Raw genomic sequence first — 26,853 nt, forward strand, 5'->3', positions numbered from 1 at the left:
GCCATTTTGCGCTCACTCTGCTGTGATTTCAGTTAGGGACAGGACGCTGTGTTCTAACTGAGGGCCAGTCGAGCTAGCTAATTGCTTTATTTTCCTTTCCAAAGGCTAATTTAGCAAAACGCTGTGTGTTCTTCACTGTTCACCTTGCTCTTGCCTTGCAGCGCTGTTTTAACAGCGTTCTGCAAGGTCTCTGTGTGTGTGTGTGTGTGCAGCTCACTCTGTAGTCTGTGTGCAGCCATATACCCGGTTGTATTCAGCTCAGGGGGGGTTCACACTGCCTCACACAGTTGTCCTTTTTTGCTCTTAGTGCAGCCTGCTGCACATTTTTTCTCAAATTTCCTATTAGTGTTTTTCCACCAGTCTCCAGCTCTATTGTGGAAAAACACTACATAGGATAACCTAGAGGGGGGTTTTTGGGCCTTGCAGCGCCGTTTACGGCTGTCTGCACGGTCTCCGTGTGAGCCCAGCTCGCCCTGTAGTCTGTGTGCAGCCATAGCCGGTTGGATTCAGCTCAGGGTGCGTTACTGCCTCATACCTTGAAAAACAATTTCCTTTTTTTCAAATAGTGCAGCCAGTTTAAAATTTGAAAAAAAAAATTCCTATTAGTGTCTTTCCACTCGTATCCAGCTAAATAGTGGAAAAACACTATATAGGATAACCGAGAGGAGGGTTTTTTGGCCTTGCAGCGCCGTTTACGGCTGTCTGCACGGTCTCCGTGTGATTTAAACTAGCTCTGTAGCCCGATCTGCACCAAAAAAAAAGTTAAGTTCACCAAACACAACTTAACACTTGTGTAGGCCACATTTGAAAAATAATAAAGTTTAGTCCACAATTTACAACATTAGTGTTTCTTACACCTGTTAGGAGGAGCATTTCAGGAATAAGCACACTAAGGCCTTAGTACTTTTCTGCTTATCTTTATCTGTCAACCAAGATGAAGAGGGCAGGGAGTAAGGCACGTGGGCGTGGGCGCGGAGCAGGGAGAGGAGCAGGGAGAGGACGTGGTGATTCTGTGCCTGCTGCGGGCGCCGGTGACTCGTCGTCACTCAGTTTCAGCAGGGAACAGTCCTTCATGCGCAGCTTTGTCGGAGAGCGCCGTGCACCGCTGCTACGTGAAGACCAAATTGAAGCCGTTGTCGGGTGGATGGCAGCTAACGCCTCGGCATCGACTTCAGTTAGTGCCACATCCTCTCAGGCACAGAGCACTGGAGAGCAGCCATCTGTCTCTTCACCACCTGCCAAATTGGCCAGGCAGTCAGAGAGCCCAGGACAGGAGCCGTCTCTACTTCTGTTCTCTGAATCTCTTGGCTTGGAAACAGGGGGCCAGCCAAGCAGCATTGGAGAAATGGAAGAAGAGGCAGTGTGCAGTGATGCCCAAAAGCTTTATCTCTCTGACTCTGAAGAGGCAGGTGGGCCAGTGCCTCCGGTGACCACAGCGCAGTACGCATCTGATGATGAAACTCAGGTGCCGCTTTCTGATGCGTACTGTGCTGCCGAGACTACCCAGGAGGAGCAGTTGGTGGCAGAGGGTAGTGGAGATGATGAGGTCCTTGACCCATCGTGGCGTGAGGAACAGGAAGGTGGTGGGAGCAGCTCTGAGGAAGAGCTTCCCCTTACGGGCCAAAGAGGGAGAGGGAGGGGGAAGACTGCGGAGCCTGTAGCCTCCATTTTTGCGCCCGTTAGGAGCCTGTCTCTTTCCAAAGCCAAAAAGGGCGCTCCCAAGACTTGCAGTGCCTGGTCCTTTTTTGACACAGTTGCAGATGACATTTGTTTTGTCAAATGCAAGCTGTGTCATCAGAAAGTAAAAAGAGGTAAAAGTGTCAGCAACCTCAATACCACAAATATGTGGAAACATGTGCGGAACAGGCACGCGGTGGAGTTACAGAAACACAGTGAAGACGTAGGCCAACCAACAGCGGCAGCTACCACCTCCATCTCGTGTTGCCTCTTCCTCCACTGTTGTCCAGAGACCTAGTGTAATTCCACCCACAGCACCACCTTCCCAGTCATCCTCACACTCCCAGTCTACTCTACAGCCATCGGTAGTCCAGGCATGGGAGAAAAGGCGGGCATTCTCGGCCAACCACCCCCGAGCACAGGCTCTGAATGCAGGCATTGCCAAACTGTTGTCCCTGGAAATGCTCTCGTTCAGGCTGGTGGAGACTGACAGCTTCCGTGACTTGATGGCATTGGCAGTCCCACAGTACAAGGTGCCCAGCCGCTTTAACTTCAGCAGGCAGGCTGTCCCTGCCCTGCACAGGCATGTTGAGGCAAACATAAAACATGCGCTACTGAACGCCGTCAGTAGCAAGGTCCACCTCACCACCGATGCGTGGACCAGTCAGCATGGACAGGGGCGATATGTTTCCCTCACTGCCCATTGGGTTAATGTTGTTGAGCCAGGTACAGATCGTGCGAGTGGCGCAGGACGTGTCCTGCCCACTCCAAGGATTGCAGGAATCCAGTCTGTACGCATCGACTCCTCCTCTTACACCAGTTCCTCTGATTCCTCTCTGCAGGATCCGTCACAGTCCACCTCCACATGGACCCGTGAACGTTTACCTATGACCGACATGAGCACAGCCGTGGCCAAACGTCAGCAGGCCGTCTTGAAACTAGTTTCATTGGGGCATCGAAGCCACACAGCGCAGGAGCTCTGGAATGCCATCAAGCAGGAGAGCGATGTGTGGTTACTGCCAGCGAATCTCCAGCCAGGCATGGTAGTGTGTGACAATGGCCGAAATCTGGTGGCAGCTTTGGCCCTTGGCAACCTCACTCACATCCCATGTCTGGCACATGTGCTCAATTTGGTTGTGCAGAGTTTTCTGAGGGACTATCCGGATCTTGATGCCCTGCTGCACAAGGTCCGCCTAGAGTGTGCTCACTTGCGGCGTTCCAGCTTGGCCAGATCCCGCATTGCTGCTCTGCAGCGCCGATTCCGCCTTCCGGAACACCGCATCATATGTGACCTACCTACCCGGTGGAATTCCACGTTACATATGTTGGAGCGGTTGTGTGAGCAGCAGCAAGCAGTTATGGAGTACCAGCTGCATCAGGCGCAAAGAAGTCGCAGTCAGCGCCGATCAGACTTCACAACCACAGAGTGGGCCACTATGAAGGACGTCTGCCAGGTTTTGCGTCCTTTTGATTATTCCACGCGGGTGGCAAGTGCAGATGATGCACTAGTCAGCATGACTGTCCCCCTTATCTGCCTGCTTCAGCAAACTTTGCAAGGGTTAAGGGATGATGTGGTGGAAGAGGTGGAGGATGAGGAGTCACCTTTTCCATCAGCTTCTGGAGAGTCAGCGCCACGTGGTTCCTCACAAAGGGGTACGCAGGGGCCAATTTGTGAGGAGGATGAGGAGGAGTCAATGGAGGAGGAAGAGCTCCGTCCAGAGGAGGGAGCGACACAATTGTCCAGTGGTCAGTGTGTACAGCGAGGGTGGGGTGATGACGAGCGGGCAGAGATCATGTCTCAAGCAGGGGACAGCGTTTCTGGGCCAGTTGGCACTCTGCAGCACATGGTGGATTTCATGCTGCAGTGCCTGAGAAACGACCGCCGCATCGACCACATTCTCAACATGCCTGATTATTGGGTGTTCACCCTCCTCGATCCTCGCTACCGGGACAACGTTCAAAACCTCATCCCTGCGTTGACCCGGGAGCGTAAATTGCGGGAGTACCACGACACACTGGTGAATTCCATCATCTTCTCCTGTCCAACTGAGAGGAGTGCTGCTAGTGCTTTACAAAGCAGCTCAGTGCGTCGAGGCAGTGGGGGAGGCTCTGCCCAAAGAGGGAGCAGAAGCAGTGCCTCTGCCCAAGGCAAGCCCAGTATGGCACAACTCTGGCACACTTTTGTGTGCCCGCCCCAAATGTCTACACCATCACCGGCGGCTCCAGTCAGCAGGAGGCAACGGTTCCGTCAGATGGTGACAGACTACATGGCTTGCCCTCTTACTGTACTCCCAGACGGCTCTTCCCCGTTCAAGTTTTGGGTCTCTAAGCTGGATACATGGCCAGAGCTAAGCCAGTATGCATTGGAGGTGCTGGCTTGCCCTGCGGCTAGTGTCTTATCGGAACGTGTCTTTAGTGCCGCAGGTGGTGTACTAACAGACCGTCGCATGCGACTATCCTCCGATAACGTTGACCGGCTTACTTTCCTGAAAATGAACCAGGCCTGGATCTCGCAGGAATTTGCCACTCCTCTGCCTGATTAAGTAATTGGGTGTCATCCAGGTCTCCTGCTGTGTTCATCTTTCTACCACCTGAACTGCTATTCCTGGGCTCCAACACCGCCAGTTGCGGCTCAGAAGTGCAGGCTGCACAGTAAAAACATACGACCCAGTGTTATTGGGTTTCAGTAACGTCAGCTGATCCCCAGCTGTGTAGCCGGCAATGTGTCCTGCGACCGCCACGCTGGCACAACAACCTAAATGTAAGGGAACCTGTCTCCCCCCTCCCCCCCGTCGTTTGTTACTGAAAGAGCCATCTTGTGCAGCAGTAATGCTGCACAAGGAAAAGGTAGCTCTTTTTTTTTTTAGCTCTTTGCACACGCAGAGCTTAACACTTATAAAATGTGTTCACTGATACCGTTATACCGTCCCGGAGCTGGGACTTTCCTTCGTAATGTGACGCAGCACAGCCGTCATTCCTACCCCCTTGGTGCCATGCGCTGCCTCCTCAGCGTTGTTTTAAGCTGTCACGGAGCCTGCGCTGTTCTGTCATCCCTTGGGCATGCCCTATTTGCGCTGCCTATCTTCTGACATAATTTGGTGTCAGGCTGGCTGCGCCTGTGCGGCCGCGCTGCCCGAGATCCCGCCTCGCAGTGTCTTCTGATTGAGTCACACTGCGGGCCTGGGATCCATGGGCATGCGCAGTGCATATCTTCCCCTCGGGCTCTCGCTCATTTCCCTCCGCCTTCTTTAGACTGTGCGCCGTCAGCTGATCCCTAGCATGCCACGGCCGTGACACCGCACAGTCTAAAGAAGAGGGAAGGAGGGGAGTGAGAGTCGAGGTTATGCACTGTGCATGCCCATGGTTCCAAGGCCCGCAGTGGGATTACGTTAGACGAGACTGCGAGGTGGGATCTGGAGCAGCGTGGACGCACAGGCACTGACAGCCTGACACCAAATTATGTCAGAAGACAGGCAGCGCTAATTGGGCATGGCCAAGGGCTAACAGAACAGCGCAGGCTCCGTGACAGCTTAAAACAACGCTGAGGAGGCAGCGCACGGCATCAAGGGGATAGGAATGACAGCTGTGCTGTGTCCCATTACGAAGGAAATTCGCACCTCCGGAACGGTTTAACGGTACAAAGGGACACATTTTTAGTGTTTACTTCGGTGTTTGCAAGGAGCATAATTAAAAGAGCAACCTTTTCCTTTTGCATCCTTAGTGCTGCACAAGATGGCTCTTTCAGCTACAAACGTCTTGGGGGGGGGGGGGGGGGGAGTTAAAGGTTCCCTTTCAACTTGCTCCAATCAGGCTTCGGCCTACACTCTGTTCCTCTGCTCCTCCTGCTGTCCCTGGGCTCTAACACCGCCAGTTGGTGCCTGGAAGTGCTGTGTGCACAGTCAACAGTCGCTCCTCTGTTATTGGGGTTCAGTAACGTCAGCTGATCCCCAGCTGTGTATCCGGCAACGTGTCATGCGACCACCACGCTGGCACAACTAAAATGTAAGGGGACCTGTCCCCCCCCCCCCCTAGGCGTTTGTTACTGAAAGAGCCACCATGTGCAGCACTAATACTGCACAAGGGAAAGGTCGCTCTTGAAATTATGCTCCTTGCAAACGCTGAACTACACACTCATGTAATGTGTCCCCTCACACCGTCCAACCGTCCCGGAGGTGGGACTTTCCTTTGTAATGTGACGCAGCACAGCCGTCATTGCTACCCCCTTGGCACAGTGCGCTGCCTCCTTAGCGTTGTTTGATTCCGTCATGGACCCTGCGCTGTTATGTTATCCCTTGGCCATGCACAGTTTGCGCTGCCCGTCCTCTGACATCATTTGTTGTCGTCCTGGCTGCGCCTGTGCGTCCACGCTGCCCGAAATCACACCTCGCAGTGTCGTCTAATGTGATCCCACAGTGGGCCTGGTATCCATGGCCATGCGCAGTGCATATACTAGCCTCTCACTCCCCTTCTTCACGCTTCTTCAGACTAGGCGGCGTCAGCTGATCCCTAATAGCATGCCACGGCCGTGACGCCGCACAGTCTGAAGAAGCAGGAAGGTGGTGAGTGAGAGGCGATGATATGCACTGCGCATGCCCATGGATCCCTGGCCCGCAGTGGGACTACATTAGATGACACTGCAAGGTTGGATCTCGGGCAGCTTGGACGCACAGGCACTGCCAGCCTGACACCTACATGATGTCAGAAGACGGGCACCGCTAACTGTGCATGGCCAAGGGATAACATTACAGCGCGGGCTCCGTGACAGAACCAAACAACGTTGAGGAGGTGGCGCCCGGCACCAAGGGGGTTGGAATGACGGCTGTGCTGTGTCACATTACAAAGGAAAGTCCCACTTCCGGGATGGTTTGACGGTGTGAGGGGACACATTATATGAGTGTGTACTTCAGCGTTTGCAAGGAGCATAATTTTCGGAGCCACCATTTTCCATGTGCAGTATTACTGCTGTACAAGATGGCTCTTTCAGCAACAAATGCCTGGGGGGGGGTTAAAGGTTCCCTTTCAACTTGCTCCACTGCAGGCTTCGGCCTACACTCTGCTCCTCTTTGATTCCCTGGGTTTCAACACTGTCAGTTGCCACCTGGAAGTGTTGTCTACACAGAAAAAACACTAGGTGATGTGTCAGTGGGGTTCAGCACCGCCAGCTGTTCCCCTGCTGTGTAGTCGGCAACGTGTCCAGCACAAGCCACGCTGGCACAACAGAACAAATGCTGCCACCAGTGCAGGCTTCGGCCTACACTCTGCTCCTCTCCTCCTCCTGCTGACCCTGGGCTCAAACACCGCTAGTTTTTGCCCGGAAGTGCTAGCTGCACAGAGAAAAACACCAGCCAATGTGTTAGTGGGGTTCAGCAACGCCAGCTGTTCCCCTGCTGTGTAGCCGGCAACGTGACCTGCAAACGCCACGCAGGCACATGAACTGAAATTAAAGGGAACCTGGCCCCACCCCCCCAGGTGTTTCTATGTATAACAGCCACCTAGTACAGCAGTACTGCTGCATTTGTACAAGGTGGCTGACTTTCTCCTTGCCCACGTGGAACTCAACACGTACAAAATGTGTCTCATTGAGACCATTCCACTGTCCCTGAGGTGTGACTTTCCTTTCTAATGATACGCAGCACCCCCCTTGGTAGCGTTTCCCGTCTTTTGTCATCATGGTTAGCTGGCTGCGCCTGTGCATCCGCCCTGCTAGAAACAACGCCCCTCGTTGTCATATTTATTTTGTCAGCGAGGGTGTGGTTTATGGGCACGAGCAGTGCATATGTTCGCCTGTCTTAACTCATCTCCTTCCGCCTTCTTCAGACTGTGCGGCCTCCTGGCCGTGGTAGGCGATAAGGGATCAGCTGAGGCCGCCCAGTCTGGAGCAGGTGTAAGGATATGTGTGAGCGGCAAACCTATTTACTGCACAAGGCCACGAATCCCAGCCACGCAGTGTGATTTTTTGAAAACACACTGTGGGTCTGGGATTCATGTCCATCGCTAACCGCAACGGCCGACATGAAATGAGGTCAGAAGACAGGAAGCGCTCACAGCGCATGGCCAAGGGATCACAATAGCGCAGACTCCTGTACAGCAAATAACGCTCAGGAATCTGCGCCCAGTACCTAGGTGTAAATTTGTACACCTGTGCTGCGTCTCCTTAAAAAGACTAGTAGTCACGCCTCCACTACTGTTTGACAGTATAATGGGCTAAATAGTGTACGTGTTTAATTCAGCGTGTGCAAGGAGCAAAATTAAATAGAGCAACCTTTGACTTGTGCATCATTAATGCTGTTCAAGGTGTGGCTCTTGTACCTTGCAACACCTGACGGGGGGGGTTAAAGGTAACCTTTGAAATTGGTTCAACTAGGCTTCGGCCTACACTCTGCTCCTCTCCTCCTCCTGCTGACCCTGGGCTCAAACACCGCTAGTTTTTGCCCGGAACTGCTAGCTGCACAGAGAAAAACACCAGTCAATGTGTTAGTGGGGTTCAGCAACGCCAGCTGTTCCCCTGCTGTGTAGTCGGCAACGTGTCCAGCACAAGCCACGCTGGCACAACAGAACAAAAGCTGCCACCAGTGCAGGCTTCAGCCTACACTTTGCTCCTCTCCTCCTCCTGCTGACCCTGGGCTCAAACAACGCCAGTTTCTGCCCGGACATGCTAGCTGCACAGAGAAAAACACCAGCCAATGTGTTAGTGGGGTTCAGCACCGCCAGCTGTTCCCCTGCTGTGTAGTCGGCATCGTGTCCAGCACAAGCCACGCTGGCACAACTGACCAAAGGCTGCCACCAGTGCAGGCTTCGGCCTACACTTTGCTCCTCTCCTCCTCCTGCTGACCCTGGGCTCAAACAACGCCAGTTTCTGCCCGGACATGCTAGCTGCACAGAGAAAAACACCAGCCAATGTGTTAGTGGGGTTCAGCACCGCCAGCTGTTCCCCTGCTGTGTAGTCGGCATCGTGTCCAGCACAAGCCACGCTGGCACAACTGACCAAAAGCTGCCACCAGTGCAGGCTTCGGCCTACACTTTGCTCCTCTCCTCCTCCTGCTGACCCTGGGCTCAAACAACGCCAGTTTCTGCCCGGACATGCTAGCTGCACAGAGAAAAACACCAGCCAATGTGTTAGTGGGGTTCAGCACCGCCAGCTGTTCCCCTGCTGTGTAGCTGGCAACGTGTCCTGCAAACGCCACGCAGGCACATGAACTGAAATTGAAGGGAGCCTGCCCCCCACCCCCAGGTGTTTATATGTATAACAGCCACCTTGTACAGCAGTACTGCTGCATTTGTACAAGGTGGCTGACTTTTTGTCCTTGCCCACGTGGAACTCAAAACGTACAAAATGTTTCTCATTGAGACCATTCCACTGTCCCTGAGGTGTGACTTTCCTTTCTAATGATACGCAGCACCCCCCTTGGTAGCGCTTCCCGTCTTCTGACATCATTGGTTGGCTTGTTGCGCCTGTGCGTCCGCCCTGCCTGAAACAATGCTCTTCGTTGTCTTATTTTGACTGCGAGGGTGTGATTGATGGGCACGAGCAGTGCATATCTTCACCTGTCTTAACTCATCTCCTTCCGCCTTCTTCAGACTGTGCAGCCTCATGGCCGCGGCATGCGAGAAGGGATCAGCAGAGGCCGCCCAGTCTGAAGCAGGTGTAAGGACGTGTGTGAGCGGCCAAAATATTTACTGCTCAAGGCCACGAATCACAGCACCGCAGTGTGACTTTATGAAAAGGCACTGTGGGTCTGGGATTTATGGCCATCGTTAACCGCAACGGCCAACATGAAATGAGGTCATAAGACGGGCAGCTCTAACAGGGCATTGCCAAGGGATAACACAAGAGCGCAGACTCCTGTACAGCAAATAACAACGCTCAGGAAGCTGCGCCAAGCACCAAGGCGTTATTTGGGACACCTGTGCTGCGTCTCCTTAAAAAGCCAAGTCACGCATCCACTACAGTTTGACTGTAGAATGGGCTAAATTGTGTACGTCTTTCATTCAGCGTGTGCAAGTAGACAAATTAATAGAGCAACCTTTCACTTGTGCAGCATTAATACTGCACAAGGTGTGTCTCTTGTACTTTGTAACACCTGAGGGGGGGTTAAAGGTTTCCTTTGAAATTGGTTCAAATAAGCTTCGGCCTACACTCTGCTCCTCTCCTCCTCCTCCTGCTTCAACACGGGCTCTAACATCGCTAGTTTTTGACCGCAAGTGCTAGCTGCACAGAGAAAAACACACGCCATTGTGTTAGTGGGGTTCAGCAACGCCAGCTGTTCCCCCACTGTGTAGCCGGCAAAGTGTCCTGCAAACGCAACGCAGACACAAAGCTGCCTCCAGTGCAGGCTTCGGCCTACACTCTGCTCCCCCTGCTTACCCTTAGCTCCAACACCGCTAGTTGGGGCTCTAGGAAGACAATCTTTAATAGGCAACGCATCTGGGTTCCAGCACCGCCAGCTGGTTCTCGGCAGTGTTCTTGTCACAGGTACTCCCTCGTGCCAAGCCTGGTTTCAGCACCGTCAGCTGTTTCCGGGTTGTGTCAAGCTCACTGAGACGCCTATGCTTGCCCCGTCGTGGTGCGGTCGGGTTAGCCAACTCCAGGGTGCCTCCAGTTTAGGAGCTTCCTATGTGGGCTGCGTGAACTGGTAGTCAAGGCTGGTTCTGTAGTGCCAGTAGGCCCAGCTCCCCCTGTAGGACTGTTGGGGTTCGGTAACTGCGGCTGCCTCGCGGCCTAGCTGTTCTCTCCTCTCCTGTGGGCCTTGGGGTCCACCACCTGGTTCCAGCACCGTCAGCTGGTTCCGGGCCGAGCCTTTGGCTTAGGTGCCTCCTCCTGGGTATCCGAGTTCCGCCAACGTCAGGCGGTCCTTGGTAGTGCTTTTAAGCGCGGGCACCTACAGCTTAGTAACCGGGTTCCAGCACCGCCAGCTGGTCCTCGGTCGTGCCATTGGCTCTTGCACACTGGGGCAACGCATCTGGGTTCCAGCACCGCCAGCTGGTTCTCGGCAGTGTTCTTGTCACAGGTACTCCCTCGTGCCAAGCCTGGTTTCAGCACCGTCAGCTGTTTCCGGGTTGTGTCAAGCTCACTGAGACGCCTATGCTTGCCCCGTCGTGGTGCGGTCGGGTTAGCCAACTCCAGGGTGCCTCCAGTTTAGGAGCTTCCTATGTGGGCTGCGTGAACTGGTAGTCAAGGCTGGTTCTGTAGTGCCAGTAGGCCCAGCTCCCCCTGTAGGACTGTTGGGGTTCGGTAACTGCGGCTGCCTCGCGGCCTAGCTGTTCTCTCCTCTCCTGTGGGCCTTGGGGTCCACCACCTGGTTCCAGCACCGTCAACTGGTTCCGGGCCGAGCCTTTGGCTTAGGTGCCTCCTCCTGGGTATCCGAGTTCCGCCAACGTCAGGCGGTCCTTGGTAGTGCTTTTAAGCGCGGGCACCTACAGCTTAGTAACCGGGTTCCAGCACCGCCAGCTGGTCCTCGGTCGTGCCATTGGCTCTTGCACACTGGGGCAACGCATCTGGGTTCCAGCACCGCCAGCTGGTTCTCGGCAGTGTTCTTGTCACAGGTACTCCCTCGTGCCAAGCCTGGTTTCAGCACCGTCAGCTGTTTCCGGGTTGTGTCAAGCTCACTGAGACGCCTATGCTTGCCCCGTCGTGGTGCGGTCGGGTTAGCCAACTCCAGGGTGCCTCCAGTTTAGGAGCTTCCTATGTGGGCTGCGTGAACTGGTAGTCAAGGCTGGTTCTGTAGTGCCAGTAGGCCCAGCTCCCCCTGTAGGATTGTTGGGGTTCGGTAACTGCGGCTGCCTCGCGGCCTAGCTGTTCTCTCCTCTCCTGTGGGCCTTGGGGTCCACCACCTGGTTCCAGCACCGTCAGCTGGTTCCGGGCCGAGCCTTTGGCTTAGGTGCCTCCTCCTGGGTATCCGAGTTCCGCCAACGTCAGGCGGTCCTTGGTAGTGCTTTTAAGCGCGGGCACCTACAGCTTAGTAACCGGGTTCCAGCACCGCCAGCTGGTCCTCGGTCGTGCCATTGGCTCTTGCACACTGGGGCAACGCATCTGGGTTCCAGCACCGCCAGCTGGTTCTCGGCAGTGTTCTTGTCACAGGTACTCCCTCGTGCCAAGCCTGGTTTCAGCACCGTCAGCTGTTTCCGGGTTGTGTCAAGCTCACTGAGACGCCTATGCTTGCCCCGTCGTGGTGCGGTCGGGTTAGCCAACTCCAGGGTGCCTCCAGTTTAGGAGCTTCCTATGTGGGCTGCGTGAACTGGTAGTCAAGGCTGGTTCTGTAGTGCCAGTAGGCCCAGCTCCCCCTGTAGGACTGTTGGGGTTCGGTAACTGCGGCTGCCTCGCGGCCTAGCTGTTCTCTCCTCTCCTGTGGGCCTTGGGGTCCACCACCTGGTTCCAGCACCGTCAGCTGGTTCCGGGCCGAGCCTTTGGCTTAGGTGCCTCCTCCTGGGTATCCGAGTTCCGCCAACGTCAGGCGGTCCTTGGTAGTGCTTTTAAGCGCGGGCACCTACAGCTTAGTAACCGGGTTCCAGCACCGCCAGCTGGTCCTCGGTCGTGCCATTGGCTCTTGCACACTGGGGCAACGCATCTGGGTTCCAGCACCGCCAGCTGGTTCTCGGCAGTGTTCTTGTCACAGGTACTCCCTCGTGCCAAGCCTGGTTTCAGCACCGTCAGCTGTTTCCGGGTTGTGTCAAGCTCACTGAGACGCCTATGCTTGCCCCGTCGTGGTGCGGTCGGGTTAGCCAACTCCAGGGTGCCTCCAGTTTAGGAGCTTCCTATGTGGGCTGCGTGAACTGGTAGTCAAGGCTGGTTCTGTAGTGCCAGTAGGCCCAGCTCCCCCTGTAGGACTGTTGGGGTTCGGTAACTGCGGCTGCCTCGCGGCCTAGCTGTTCTCTCCTCTCCTGTGGGCCTTGGGGTCCACCACCTGGTTCCAGCACCGTCAGCTGGTTCCGGGCCGAGCCTTTGGCTTAGGTGCCTCCTCCTGGGTATCCGAGTTCCGCCAACGTCAGGCGGTCCTTGGTAGTGCTTTTAAGCGCGGGCACTTACAGCTTAGTAACCGGGTTCCAGCACCGCCAGCTGGTTCTCGGTCGTGCCATTGGCTCTTGCACACTGGGGCAACGCATCTGGGTTCCAGCACCACCAGCTGGTTCTCGGCAGTGTTCTTGTCACAGGTACTCCCTCGTGCCAAGCCTGGTTTCAGCACCGTCAGCTGTTTCCGGGTTGTGTCAAGCTCACTGAGACGCCTATGCTTGCCCCGTCGTGGTGCGGTCGGGTTAGCCAACTCCAGGGTGCCTCCAGTTTAGGAGCTTCCTATGTGGGCTGCGTGAACTGGTAGTCAAGGCTGGTTCTGTAGTGCCAGTAGGCCCAGCTCCCCCTGTAGGACTGTTGGGGTTCGGTAACTGCGGCTGCCTCGCGGCCTAGCTGTTCTCTCCTCTCCTGTGGGCCTTGGGGTCCACCACCTGGTTCCAGCACCGTCAGCTGGTTCCGGGCCGAGCCTTTGGCTTAGGTGCCTCCTCCTGGGTATCCGAGTTCCGCCAACGTCAGGCGGTCCTTGGTAGTGCTTTTAAGCGCGGGCACCTACAGCTTAGTAACCGGGTTCCAGCACCGCCAGCTGGTCCTCGGTCGTGCCATTGGCTCTTGCACACTGGGGCAACGCATCTGGGTTCCAGCACCGCCAGCTGGTTCTCGGCAGTGTTCTTGTCACAGGTACTCCCTCGTGCCAAGCCTGGTTTCAGCACCGTCAGCTGTTTCCGGGTTGTGTCAAGCTCACTGAGACGCCTATGCTTGCCCCGTCGTGGTGCGGTCGGGTTAGCCAACTCCAGGGTGCCTCCAGTTTAGGAGCTTCCTATGTGGGCTGCGTGAACTGGTAGTCAAGGCTGGTTCTGTAGTGCCAGTAGGCCCAGCTCCCCCTGTAGGACTGTTGGGGTTCGGTAACTGCGGCTGCCTCGCGGCCTAGCTGTTCTCTCCTCTCCTGTGGGCCTTGGGGTCCACCACCTGGTTCCAGCACCGTCAGCTGGTTCCGGGCCGAGCCTTTGGCTTAGGTGCCTCCTCCTGGGTATCCGAGTTCCGCCAACGTCACGCGGTCCTTGGTAGTGCTTTTAAGCGCGGGCACCTACAGCTTAGTAACCGGGTTCCAGCACCGCCAGCTGGTCCTCGGTCGTGCCATTGGCTCTTGCACACTGGGGCAACGCATCTGGGTTCCAGCACCGCCAGCTGGTTCTCGGCAGTGTTTTTGTCACAGGTACTCCCTCGTGCCAAACCTGGTTTCAGCACAGTCAGCTGTTTCCGGGTGTGTCAAACTCGCTGAGACGCCCATGTTTGCCCCGTCGTGTTGCAGTCGGGTTAGCCAACTCCAGGGTGCCTCCAGTTTAGGAGCTTCCTATGTGGGCTGCGTGAACTGGTAGTCAAGGCTGGTTCTGTAGTGCCAGTAGGCCCAGCTCCCCCTGTAGGACTGTTGGGGTTCGGTAACTGCGGCTGCCTCGCGGCCTAGCTGTTCTCTCCTCTCCTGTGGGCCTTCGGGTCCACCACCTGGTTCCAGCACCGTCAGCTGGTTCTCGGCAGTGTCTTTTGCTCTTGTACCTTCTGCTCCCCATCCTGGTTCCAGTACCGTCAGCTGGTTCCGGGCAGAGCCTTTGGCTTAGGTGCCTCCTTCTGGGTATCCAAGTTCCACCAACGTCAGGTGGTCCTTGGTAGTGCTTTCAGGCACGGGTACCTCCTGCTTAGTAACCGGGTTCCAGTAACGTCAGCTGGTCCTCGGTAGTTCCATTGGCTCTTGGACCTTCGGCTACCCATCCGGGTTCCAGTACCGTCAGCTGGTTCTCGGCAGTGTCTTTTGCTCTTGTACCTTCTGCTCCCCATCCTGGTTCCAGTAACGTCAGCTGGTTCCGGGCAGAGCCTTTGGCTTAGGTGCCTCCTTCTGGGTATCCGAGTTCCGCCAACGCCAGGCGGTCCTTGGTAGTGCTTTTTAGCACGGATACCTCCTGCTTAGTAACCGGGTTCCAGTAACGTCAGCTGGTCCTCGGTAGTTCCATAGGCTCTTGAACCTTCGGGTAGCCATCCGAGTTCCAGTTCCATCAGCTGGTTCTTGGCATTTTCTCAGCCTTCTTGTACCTTCTGCTACATTTCCAAGTTTAAGACCCTAAAGTCGACGACCCGGAAGACCACCCCGATGACGACGACCCGGAAGACCACCCCGATGACGACGACCCGGAAGACCACCCCGATGACGACGGCGGAGACGACGACGGCGGAGACGACGACACTGGAGACGACGACCCTGGAGACGACGACATGGAAGACCGAGAAGCAGAAGAACAAGAGGCTGCAGAACAAAAAGCAGAAGAACATTAAGCATAAGACTTAATATCAGAGCAAAAGATATTATCTAAATTATATGCAGAAGAAGACTAAGCAGTGTATGGGGGTGAGTCCGTTCCTCCTCGTGGTGCCCCTGGATAAAGCCTGATGCTGCAGGCCAAACTGAACGCGGACAAATGTAACTTTTGTGACTGGCAGAACGGAAGGTGTAATCTTCCAACTTTTATAGATAACAACTACGGGAATGCCTGTCACAAATGAGAATATGATGAAGAAGTAGAATAGGAAGAATAATAACAGTGGAATAAAAAGAATATGTAGAATAGGAAGAATAATAATAGTTGAATAAAATGAATATGAAGAATGTAATAAAAAAAAAAATAGGTAGAAGATGAAGAAGAAGATGAATAAGGTGAAGAAGAAGTTGATGTCAAAGATGCTGATGATGATGAAGATGAAAGTGTGGGAAAAGTAAAAAAAAAAAAGAAAAAAAAGAAGGGGAAGGGCGTGGAATAGTGAAACATCAATATCTGACAAAATAAAAAAAAATTTACATACTCAATATCTTTTTCACTCCGAACGTCTTTAAAAAAAAAAAACCATGCTATTCTATTTGATTGGGCTAAACCTCATTGCCTTTAATGTCTCCGCCACCTCCCACAATACATCCTACATTATTCTTAGTTGTTTTCCTTGATGTAGAATGAACCTACAAGGAAAGAAAGGGTTTATTTTAATTCCGATATTTTGGTCCCATTGACTTGCATTGGGATCGGGTATCGGTATCGGCGATATCCGATATTTTTTGAATATCGGCCGATCCCAACCGATACCGATACTTTCCGATATTGGAAGGTATCGCTCAACACTAATAATGACTAGTGATGAGCAAACATGCTTGGATAAGGTTATCTGAGCATGCTTGGGTGCTAACTGAGTGACTTCGGAATGTTCGAAAAATATATTTGTGTCCCTGTGCTTCCATGTCTTGGGGGTGTTCGAGAGTCGCAACACATGCAGGGAACAGGCAATCTATACACGTATTGCGGCTGTCTAACAGCCTCGAGACATGGAAGTGCGGGGACTCGAACATAGTATTCGAGCACGCCGAAGACACTCTGTTAGCACCCGAGCATGCTCGGTTAACCCCTTATCAGAGCATGTTCGCTCATCACTACTCTTCACGCATTTTTGCTAGATCTCACGCTTTGAATATGTGAAGTAATGAGTAGTGATGAGCGAGTGTACTCGCTGCTAGGGTGGTCCCCAAGTATTTATGACTGCTCGGAGATTTAGTTTTCCTTGCCGCCGCTGCATGATTTGTGGCTACTAGACAGCTTGATTACATGTGGGGATTCCCTAGCAACCAGGCAACCCCCACATGTGCTCAGGCTGGCTAGCAGCAGTAAATCATGCAGCTGCGTCAACAAAAACTAAATCTCCGAGCAGTTACAAATACTTGAAGACCACCCGAGCAACGAGTACACTCGCTCATCACTAGTAATGAGTAAATAATGTGGCAGCCCTGATTTAGTTCAAAGTGCGAGGTCTTGCGATATTGCGTGAAATTTTGCGCTTTCGCAAGTCTGCTGCATGATTAACTAGTACTGCCGTATTATGTACCGATAGTTATAGTTGCAGTATTATGTACTGACAGTTACAGATCAGCATCTGCTTATAAATGACGCTTATATGCTGGTTTAGTTCAAAGAGTGGGGTCTCACAGTAATCATGCTTTGGTAGTAGGTGGGGCCATGGAAGGTTGTTGCACGCCAGGATCCCACAAACCGGAAGTTTGGACCCAACTCGTGCTACTACGTCATGTTCTTTAACCTGGCATTAGAGACACTGGTTAGTTATATTTAGTAAAATAATCTGTCTTTGGCTTCCCCCAGGTTTTTTGTTGTTTTTTTTTTTTTTTTAAACAAGAATGGCCATTAAAGACAGGCAAAACACCCTCCGCAAAAATAATAAAAAGAACAGAGCTTGTAGTGGAACCAATATTATTTGAGCTGGCCAAGGACATAAAGACCTGAATGCTATATGAAGATCATTTAAAAGGGAAAAAGTTGATATAGGTCATCATGCTTTCAAAATATACAAATATTGCCTCTCACCAGGACTTGGGCTCTCCAAAGTGCAGATAGTTAATGCTGTACAGATCCATGTCCTCTGTATGCCAAGCAAAAGTGGTCTTCCACATGCCAAAGTAAAGATATGGAGTATTAACTCCTTCTATGATGATCCCACTCTCATGTTCCACCATGTCGAGCAGCGTTTTCAAGCCTGCAATATTCCACAAATGGATATCCTGCCGATATGGAAAGATATACGTTTAGACGAAAAGTAAAGGGAAACGTCGCCACATGAAACACTACGTAATAGAATGTGAAAAGCACGGAAGATAAAGTGGTAAGAAATCAAACTGAACTAGAGAAGGAAAAAGTTCTACATGAAGAAACAGAAGGGGTGAAAAAAAAAAAAGGGTCTCACACTGTCATAAAGGGAACCACTTATGTCTGCCCCATAAATCGGAGACATGAAGGTCAAATTCTTCCAGTATTTGCGCTCCAAATCATCGAAGTCTTGATGGCGAGGCGTGCAGTACCTAAGGGAGAGCAAGAGAAAGATGACACTACATTCCAGCCAACCATGAATAAATACGTTTGTGCATCTGTTTAGGCCGGGGTTCCATTTATCGATGGCATTGGGAACAATTTTCTTGTGTCTCAACTTGAGATGGGAGAATGAACGGGCATGAGTCCGGTCAGCAATCTGTCACTTATGGATGGGAGCACTATGGATCTTTTCACCTCCCGGTATTCCTGGCACTTCTCTTAATTAACCGGACTGGCATGGCATTATCATTCTCCCATCTCTAATCTCAGCTCAAACCTGTACCAGCTCCAGGCCGGCCATTTCTCCAGCTTCTACTGCAAAACTGGTGAGCCAGATTGAAAAAGGCCACAGATAGGGCCCGATTCGTCGTATTTGCTGACTATTTTTTCGGTCAAATTTTTCAAAATGGCGAACATGGTTCATGAATTTGACACAAAACCAAAAAAATGCTTTTTATTTCTCATCTAACAGATTATGACTTTTCAGCAACAAAAGTCAGAAATCCTTTGAAAAGTCGCAAAAATTGCACCAGGGTGTCAACTCTTCCAGAGACCTAACTCCAGGGGAAAACTGGAGAGAGATGAACAAAGAAAAATTCAACATTTGGTATGGAAAAAAAAAATGCATTTGATGAATTGGTTAGACACTTTGTCCATCCTTAAGCTTGTCTGAGAGCGCAGCAGATGCAATTACATCACAACATCGAGCCAGCAGAGCCTCAGTACACAGTGCAAACCGGAGCAGCGGGGGAACTGGGTTAGGCGAGTAGGCGTTTTTTTTTTGTTTTTTTTACTGACCGCACATTGCGGGGCAATGTGGGAACGTAATATTGTGCAAGGGCACAGTGGAGACATAATACTATGCAGTTGGGTTTTGTGGAAACATACTGTGTAGGGGGCTGTGTGGGGACATGATAAGGTGTAAAAGGGGGGCATCATACTATGCGAGAGGCTTTATTAGGATATTATACTTCGTATCATATACCCTCACTAAGCCCTCCAACAGAGTATAATGTCCCAATAAAGCCCCTCACATAGTAGGAGATCCCCCACACATCCCCCTACACAGTACAATATCCCCACACAGCACCCTACACATTGTAATGCACTGTCTATAGTTTATGGGGGCTGTGGTGACATGATACTGTGTAGTAGGGGGCATCCTACTAAGTGAGAGGCTTTATTAGGATATTATACTTTGTAGGAGGGCTTTGTGAGGATACTATACGAAGTATAATGTCCCAATAAAGGCCCTCACAAAGTAGGAGATCCTCCACACATCCCCCTGCAGAGTACAATGTCCCCACACAGCCCCCCTACACAGTGTAATGCACCATCTATAGTGTATGGGGGCTGTGGTGACACACTGAGGGGACATCATATTGTTTGAGGAGCTGTGTGGGGACATCATACTGTGTGTGAAGGTGGTTTGGCCATCATTCTTGTGACGACTCAGTCGCCAATGACTTTCACTTTATACTGTGAAGAGCAGAAAGCAGGCAGTAGTGGAAGTGGCCTGAAGAATGAGCACATCACTTCTTTTTACATATTGAGTAGGTGACAAAAAAGCACCACAATCAAATTGTTATTTTCAAGTAGAAGAACAGCAAACATATCCGTTGGTAATGTCTTACTGGTCACTGTTTGCCAACTTGCGGTATTCTCCTACGGTCATGGCTTTCTTTTGGATATTGTACTGAGTGAAGAGGCCGGACTGACCGGTCACCACTTGCTGAATTGGAGCAGGAATCACCATTTCATCCAAGTCATCATACGTTCGTCGTGGGCGCCACTCTTTTGGAGGAATAATCTGCCGAGAGAATACCCAAAATAATAATTACTTATCCATATGATTCTTGGTTATAGCATGAAGCTACAAGGCTTACAACTGTTCAGTCCTAGTTTATTTCCCCCCTCCTTTGATACACATGATGCATGTGTAAGGCCAAACATAAAAGTATATGCCAGGTAGATCTGAACATTGGCCATTGAAAAAAATAAATAAATATGTATAGTGCTTTAGCGCATTTGCAGGCACCATAATCCTACGCAGGTGCTAAATCTGCACTACAAAGATACCTAAACTTGTATTTATTAAAGCTTAGTGTAAAATGAATCTGTCAGCAGGTTTTTGCTATATGATTTAACAGCAGCATGAGGTAGGGACAGAAACCCTGATTCCAGTGATGTATCACTTAGTTCAGAGGTCCCCAACTCCAGTCCTCAAGGCCCACCAACATGTCATGTTTTCAGGATTTCTTTAGTTTTGCCCAGGTAATAATTGCATCACCTGTGCAATGCAAAGGAAATCCTGAAAACATGACCTGTTGGTGGGCCTTGAGGACTGGAGTTGGGGACCTCTGACTTAGTTGACTGGGTGCAGCAGTTTCTCTCTTGCAGATCTAGAAGAGATCAGTTGTTGAGCAGTATATAACCGCCTACACCACAGCTTTCTGTGTACATTGTATAGTGACAGAGCTGCTATTCAGTGCTGGTGGAGTGGATGCACTAGGAGGCACAAGGCCACTTGTCCTGCTATGTTAATCGCCTACTGATAAAACACTGATTGAATTGCTGGTTCAATGCACAGCCGAGTAAGGGTACCGTCACACTATAACATTTCGATCGCTACGACGGTACGATTCGTGACGTTCCAGCGATATCGTTACGATATCGCTGTGTCTGACACGCAGCAGCGATCAGGGATCCTGCTGAGAATCGTACGTCGTAGCAGATCGTTTAGAACTTTCTTTCATCGCTGGATCTCCCGCTGTCATCGCTAGATCGGTGTGTGTGACACCGATCTAGCGATCTAGCGATGCGATCCAGCGATGCGTTAGCTTGTAACCAGGGTAAACATCGGGTAACTAAGCGCAGGACCGCGCTTAGTTACCCGATGTTTACCCTGGTTACAAGCGTTAAACTAAAAAAAAAACAAACAGCACATACTTACATTCTGGTGTCCGTCAGGTCCCTTGCCGTCTCTGCTTCCAGCACTGTGACTGCCGGCCGTAAAGTGAAAGCAGAGCACAGCGGCTGTGCTTTCACTTTCACTTTACGGCCGGCAGTCACAGTGCGGGAAGCAGAGACTGCAAGGGACGTGACGGACACCAGATGTAAGTATGTGCTGTTTGTTTTTTTTTAGTTTTACACTTGTAACCAGGGTAAACATCGGGTAACTAAGCGCGGTCCTGCGCTTAGTTACCCGATGTTTACCCTGGTTACCCAGGGACCTCGGCATCGTTGGTCGCTGGAGAGCTGTCTGTGTGACAGCTCCCCAGCGACCACACTACGATTTACCTACGATCACGGCCAGGTCATATCGCTGGTCGTGATCGTAGGTAAATCGTATAGTGTGACGGTACCCTAAGTGACACATTGCTGTAATGAGGATCTCTATCTCTACATCATGGTGCTCTCAGATTAAATAGCAAAAACCTGATAACAGATTCCCTTTAAATAGGACAAGAAATGCTGAGGCGCAGAAAATACGCATTGCACACAGTACAATTATTCTCTATGGCCCAACTCCTATCTGGCGTATTTTACGGTCTTGTACGGCCATAGACAATCGCAGCATGCTGCATTTGTCAGCGTATTGCGCAAAAAATCCGCCAATGAAGGCGAGAAAAATACGGATTACACACGGATCAACGGTGTGACTTGCGAGAAATACGCAGCGGTGTTCTATAGAAAAGCCGTAAATTCAGTGTGTTGTACAGTAAAATCACACTGACAGGTTAGAATAGAATAGATAGAATAAATGTCTACACAGTGTCTGTGTGCAAAATTTGAAGACCATTGTCACCTGAAATAAAGTTAAAATAAAAAAAACAACAATATCCTATACCTATCCGATGCGGTCATGTCCCACGCTGTAAATCCATATGAAGGGATAAATAATTTTACAAGCAGGAGCCTGCTAATGCAGCCGCCCCTGCCTGTAAAAACTGGGGAATGAATGGGACGCAGGGGAACATAGCTACCTAGACTTGCGGTGCTGCGCTCCCTGCTGGTATAAACTCAGATGAACTCGAGCGTGAGAAAATATTCAGAAAAATCCCCACGCTCGAGTTCATCTCAGGTTATACCAGCAGGGGGCGCAGCACCGCAAGTCTAGGTAGCTACGTTCCCCTTCTTCCCATTCATTCCCCAGTGTAAACCATGTCTCATATCCTGTCGGGTTTGAGAAGGAGATAGCAAAAGCCGGCAATTGAAATATTTGAGCCCACGGATCCATTGTATGTCCGTTATGCAAGCCGGCGAGAAAATCTCGCTGTACGGATGCCATACGGATTACATACGGAGGTTTACATGTGCAAAATACGCTGCCACACCCTGCCTACGGATGACATATGGATCACTGTTTTGGGAACATTTCTGTGTATTACGCATGTAAAATATGGACCATATTTCCCTACGCTGAGTGTGACCCCGGCCTCAGACTCTTCAAATGTTTCTTGCGAGTGGCGGCTGTGTATTGCCCTCCAGGCAAAACCAACCAGTTTACCAATCACTTTGCCACTTGGCTTCCACACTTTCTATACTGTGACATTCCCATTCTCATCATAGGGGACTTTGATATCCCCATTTATAACCTGCTCTCCCCATCTGCTCCTAATCTTCTCCCTCAGCTCCTCCTTTGGCCTTTCACAACTTACTACCTCTCCTACACATGAAAACAGGAATACTCCGAACCTAGTCTTCTCCTGGCTCTGCTCAAGTGTACGACTTTCCTAACTCACCTCTCCCGTTCTATGACAAACTTTTTTCCCTCTGTCAAGAACAGAAAACTATGTGCCATCAATACCCAGCAGTTTATGATTAATCTACATTAATCTTTAGCGCCGATCTCCTCCCTCTCAAGTCAAGACTCAGCATTGTCACATTATAATACATTGTAGGGTGCCCTGGATGAAACAACACCTGGTACATGCAGAACATCATTAATCCTGGCACACGCTACAAACTAGTTTTCTTCAAATGTTGCTCAAAGTGTGTCAAGCATCCGTGGGGAAAAAAAAGTCACTTTCAGTAGAAGACTTTATCCACTATAAGTTCATGCTCAAAAGTAATAAGTTCATGCTCAAATCCTATAACTCTCCATCTGGCCATACAAGTCTATTTCACCATCCTTATCACATCACTAGCAGAGAATCCAAAACGACTCTTCAAAACTTTTCACTCCCTCTTGAGCCCTAAAGTACAGACCCCTTGTCACCAACCTTAGCGCTGATGATCTGGCCACTTCCACCACACCATCCCCACCACACTCTACCTTTTAGCCTGTAACGGAAGAAGAAATTACCAGGCTCCTGGCTTCTTCTCGCCCTCCAACATGCACCAGTGACCCTATTCCTTTTGCACATCCTTCAGTCCCTCTTCCCGCTTAACTACAATCTTAAACCTCCCCCTTTCCCCCCCCACCCAATATCTTTCCCTGGTCATTCAAACACACTGTAAGAACCCCTTTACTAAAAAAAAAAAATTAAGAACAATCCCTCAACACAACTGCACTGCTAATTACAGACCTGTCACTCTAATCTTCACTTCTAAACTCCTGAAACACTTGATCCACTTTCCTTTAATTCCCTACCTCTCAGATAATTCCCTTCTTGACCCTTTGCTCTGCTTTATCAGCCTGAAGGACATCATCCTCTCCTGGATCTGCTACTACTACCTCTCTAACCACTCCTTCACCTTCTTTTGCTGGCCCTTGTTCACCTCCTCTTTGCCTTTCTGTTAGGCTTCTTCAGGGTTCAGTTCTAGGCCCCCTTCTCTTCTCTACACATCACCGTTATTGGACAAATCATGAGAAGATTTGGCTTCCAGGACCATCTCCATGCTGATGACACCCAATTACACATCTCTTCCCTTGACAACACCCCACCACAAATACAAAATACCTGGGATTGACTCTGCAGTGTCTCCAACATCATGTCCTCCCTCTACCTGAACCTCAGAAAAACCGATCTCCTCTTGTTTCCTCGCTCTACTAACCCCGAAATTGCAATTTCAACCAGAACTCCCAAGCAGCATGCTCGCTGTCTTGGGATCATTTTTGACACAGAACTTTGCTTTATTCCTTATATCCAATTGCTCTCACGTTCAGGTTAACTGCATCTTAAAAATATCTCCAGAATACGACCTTTTCTCACATTTGAAAAGGAAAAAATGCTTACTGTCACTCATTCAATCTCACCTGGACTACTGCAACTCTCTACTGATCGATCTCCCTCATACCAAATTTTCTCCCCTCCAGTCCTCCCTGAATGCAGCAGCCAGGATAGCATTTCTGTCCAGCCGCTGCAATGATGCCGCCACCTTGTGCCAGTCATTGTACTGGTCACCCATTCGCTACAGAATACAATACAAAACTTCTCTCTCACCCACAAAGCTCTTCACAGTTCAGCACCACCCTATGTGTCTCCTCACTAATTTCTGTCTATCACATGTGCTCTCCAACCAGCAAATGATCTACGACCAATATCCTCGCACCTCGGTCTCCAAGTATTCTCTCATGCTGTGCCAGTTATTTTGGAATGCATTACCCTGGACTATACAACCTAAACATACCTCCATATTTTTAACCATGCTTTAAAAAACACATCTATACAAGTCTATCACCTTCACTAATCTATCGTATTTTTCGGACTATAAGATGCACTGGACCATAAGACGCACCCAGGTTTTATAGGAGATTAGAGGGGGGGGGGGGGGGGGTGGAAATTGAAGCAAAAAATTGTCAATTTTGTACTTAATATCTGCTATTCTGGTATATATGGTCCCCCCTCATCCTCATCCAGATACACATGGCCCCCTCATCCCTACCCTGGTATGCATGGCCCCCCCAAATCCCTGTCCTGGCAGGAATGGTCCCCCTCATCCCTATCCTGGTATGCAGGGTCCCCATCTTGTCCTAGTATGTATGGCCCCATCCCAATCCTGGTATACATGGCCCCATCCTTATCCTGGTATGATTGGGCCCCACCCCCATCCTGTTATGCATGGCCCCATTAGAAAAAAACAAAACAAAAAAAGCACAAACAATTACACTTACCTCCCCAGCGCTCCCTTGCAGCATTTTGTTCCGATGCCAGCAGCTGCTTTATGCTTGTAAGCAGCGCATGACAGGGATGTCATGCACTGCCTGCAAGCCGACATGTGATCGCCAGCAGCTGCAGGAAGCTGGCGGCTGACACTGTGCGCGCTACTGAAGAGCAATAAATCCTCACTGCTCTCCACGCACACAGTCCCGGCGTGCAGAGCAGTGAATATTCCAGCAGCTGCCCTTTGGCTTGCAAGCTGCAAATGATGTCCCTGCCATGCGCTGCTTACAAGCATAAAGCAGGTGCTGGCATTGGAACAAGATGCTGCGAGGGAGTACATGAAGGTAAGTTTAATTGCTTGTTTTTTTAGTTTGTGATTTTTTTTTTTTTTATTTTTTTTTACAGACTAAAAACAATATTTTACAAAAATGAATTTGTTTTAGCATCGCCATATTCTGAGAGCTGTAACTATTTTTTTGCCGAGTGAGCCATATTAGGGCTGTTTTTTGCAGGATGGTTTGGGGTTTTCATTTACCGTATACCCCTTTTTATTTTTTCACATATGATTTTTTACTGAGTTTGCCAAACAGAGTAAATAACAGGCCAGTTTTATAGAGTGAGTCACTATGAATGTGGCGATACCAGTTAGGTGTACGTTTTAATTTTTGTTTTATCCCAAACGCTGCGTTTGAGTGATGAAATGGATTTTAGTGATTTGTGTGCACTTGTATTTTTTTTTTTTTTTTTTTTTTACTTTTTTACATATTTTTATTTGACTTTTTTACTTAGTCCCACTGTGGGACAGGTATAACTTTCAGTTTGATCACTTGTCTCATACACTGCTTTACTCATGTACAGCAGTGCATGAGACTGTCAGTGACTCACTGACTGTGACTGAGAATTAGCTTATTGCTGGATCTCACAGACCACCGTATGTTAACCATCAAGACCCGCAATTCTGATTACGGGGATCCGATGGTTACTAAGTGGGTCTTGTAACCCCCTTGTAACAACTTAAATATCGCTGTCCCAATTGACAGCCGAATTTAAGGGGTTAACCGGCCCCGATCCATCGCAAAACTGTCCAGGGCGGATACAGCATGGTGTCAGCTGTCACCTGCGGGAATTGCCTCAGCAGCGCTATTCCCTTATTCCACATCGCCATTTCAAAACAGCGATGAGGGAATAAGTACCCTTAACGACTGCCGTTTTAATGATTATTGGCAATCGTTAAGGTGCACAATAATATGCTAATGTTTATGGAGGGGTGCTGTGGGAGACATAGTCCACACATACACATAACATGCTTGGGGTACTTAAGACTCTGACAAGGAAATTGGTGGTTGTCATCGGCTGGAGTTGGATGCACAAGCTACGGTCGGGGTTTCAGTCATCTGAGGTGACTGCAGACTACGTCAGCAGGAGATACAAAAGCGGTGAGCCAACCAAAAGCTGTGGTACAGTGGGTATCGCCTGGTGAGGGGCAGTGGAACTAACAATCCCAGCTTAGGATCTTCAGGACTAAGGGCATTGCATTGCGGCCTTCTACTGCGAGTTGCTCTAAGACCGTGGAAAGTAAGGAAGAAAAATAGTTGCATAGTTAATGTGCCTAGGTGATTAATACAACCTCAGTTCCTCACAGAAGGCAATACAGAACTGGCCATGCCCCCACAGTTTTGGCAAGGTGACACCCTGTAGGCACAGTGGGTTAGCAGATGGTGCCCAGCCCTCACCTTTGGGCAGAGGGGAGCGTTTGTAGCAATGCCAGGTAGCCTAGGATTAAATCCTAGCTCTGTAGGCTTTGATTAGTGCACCTAGATAGCACTGCATAATTAGGCTAGCTGTTCTCTTTAGTCAGTCAGCTCAGGAAAGCTGACCAGACTGGATTGCGTCTTGGAGCTTAAGACAGACAAGTCAAAGTCCCGCTCTGAGAAGAGTCTACACAGGTATCAGTGTTTGCTATGGACAATAACGGTTTTGTTTTACCAAGCTGGGGCTAACTTGGGTATAAGTAGTCAGGGTCCGTTTTGTTTAGTTAGCGCGTGGACAAGGCTAGGGATTTATATTTGTGAGTTTGTTTTGGTGCTGTGCAACCTGTGGAAAGCAAATATAACTGCTCATCTTTGGCCCAAACCTGATTTGTGTAAACTCTATCCAAAGCCAGGTGCCCAACGTCTACCAGAGCGAGCATCCCTATAGTTGGTGGATGTAATGT

General features: G+C 50.4%; 1 protein-coding gene across 1 annotated transcript in view; it reads right to left on the reverse strand.

The window, feature by feature from the left end:
• LOC138651263 (lysine-specific demethylase 4B-like) overlaps nucleotides 1–26,853 on the reverse strand; it is a 102,399-nt gene that overhangs the window by 30,407 nt on the left and 45,139 nt on the right. The window contains exons 3-5 of the mRNA XM_069741332.1: nucleotides 19,224–19,399; nucleotides 17,465–17,579; nucleotides 17,089–17,282 (exon numbers count right to left, since the gene is read on the reverse strand). Of these exons, the coding sequence (XP_069597433.1) occupies nucleotides 17,089–17,282; nucleotides 17,465–17,579; nucleotides 19,224–19,399 (485 nt within the window). The remainder of the gene's footprint in view (nucleotides 1–17,088; nucleotides 17,283–17,464; nucleotides 17,580–19,223; nucleotides 19,400–26,853) is intronic.

This window comes from Ranitomeya imitator, chromosome 1, assembly GCF_032444005.1.
Source record: "Ranitomeya imitator isolate aRanImi1 chromosome 1, aRanImi1.pri, whole genome shotgun sequence".
Lineage (NCBI taxonomy): Eukaryota > Metazoa > Chordata > Amphibia > Anura > Dendrobatidae > Ranitomeya > Ranitomeya imitator.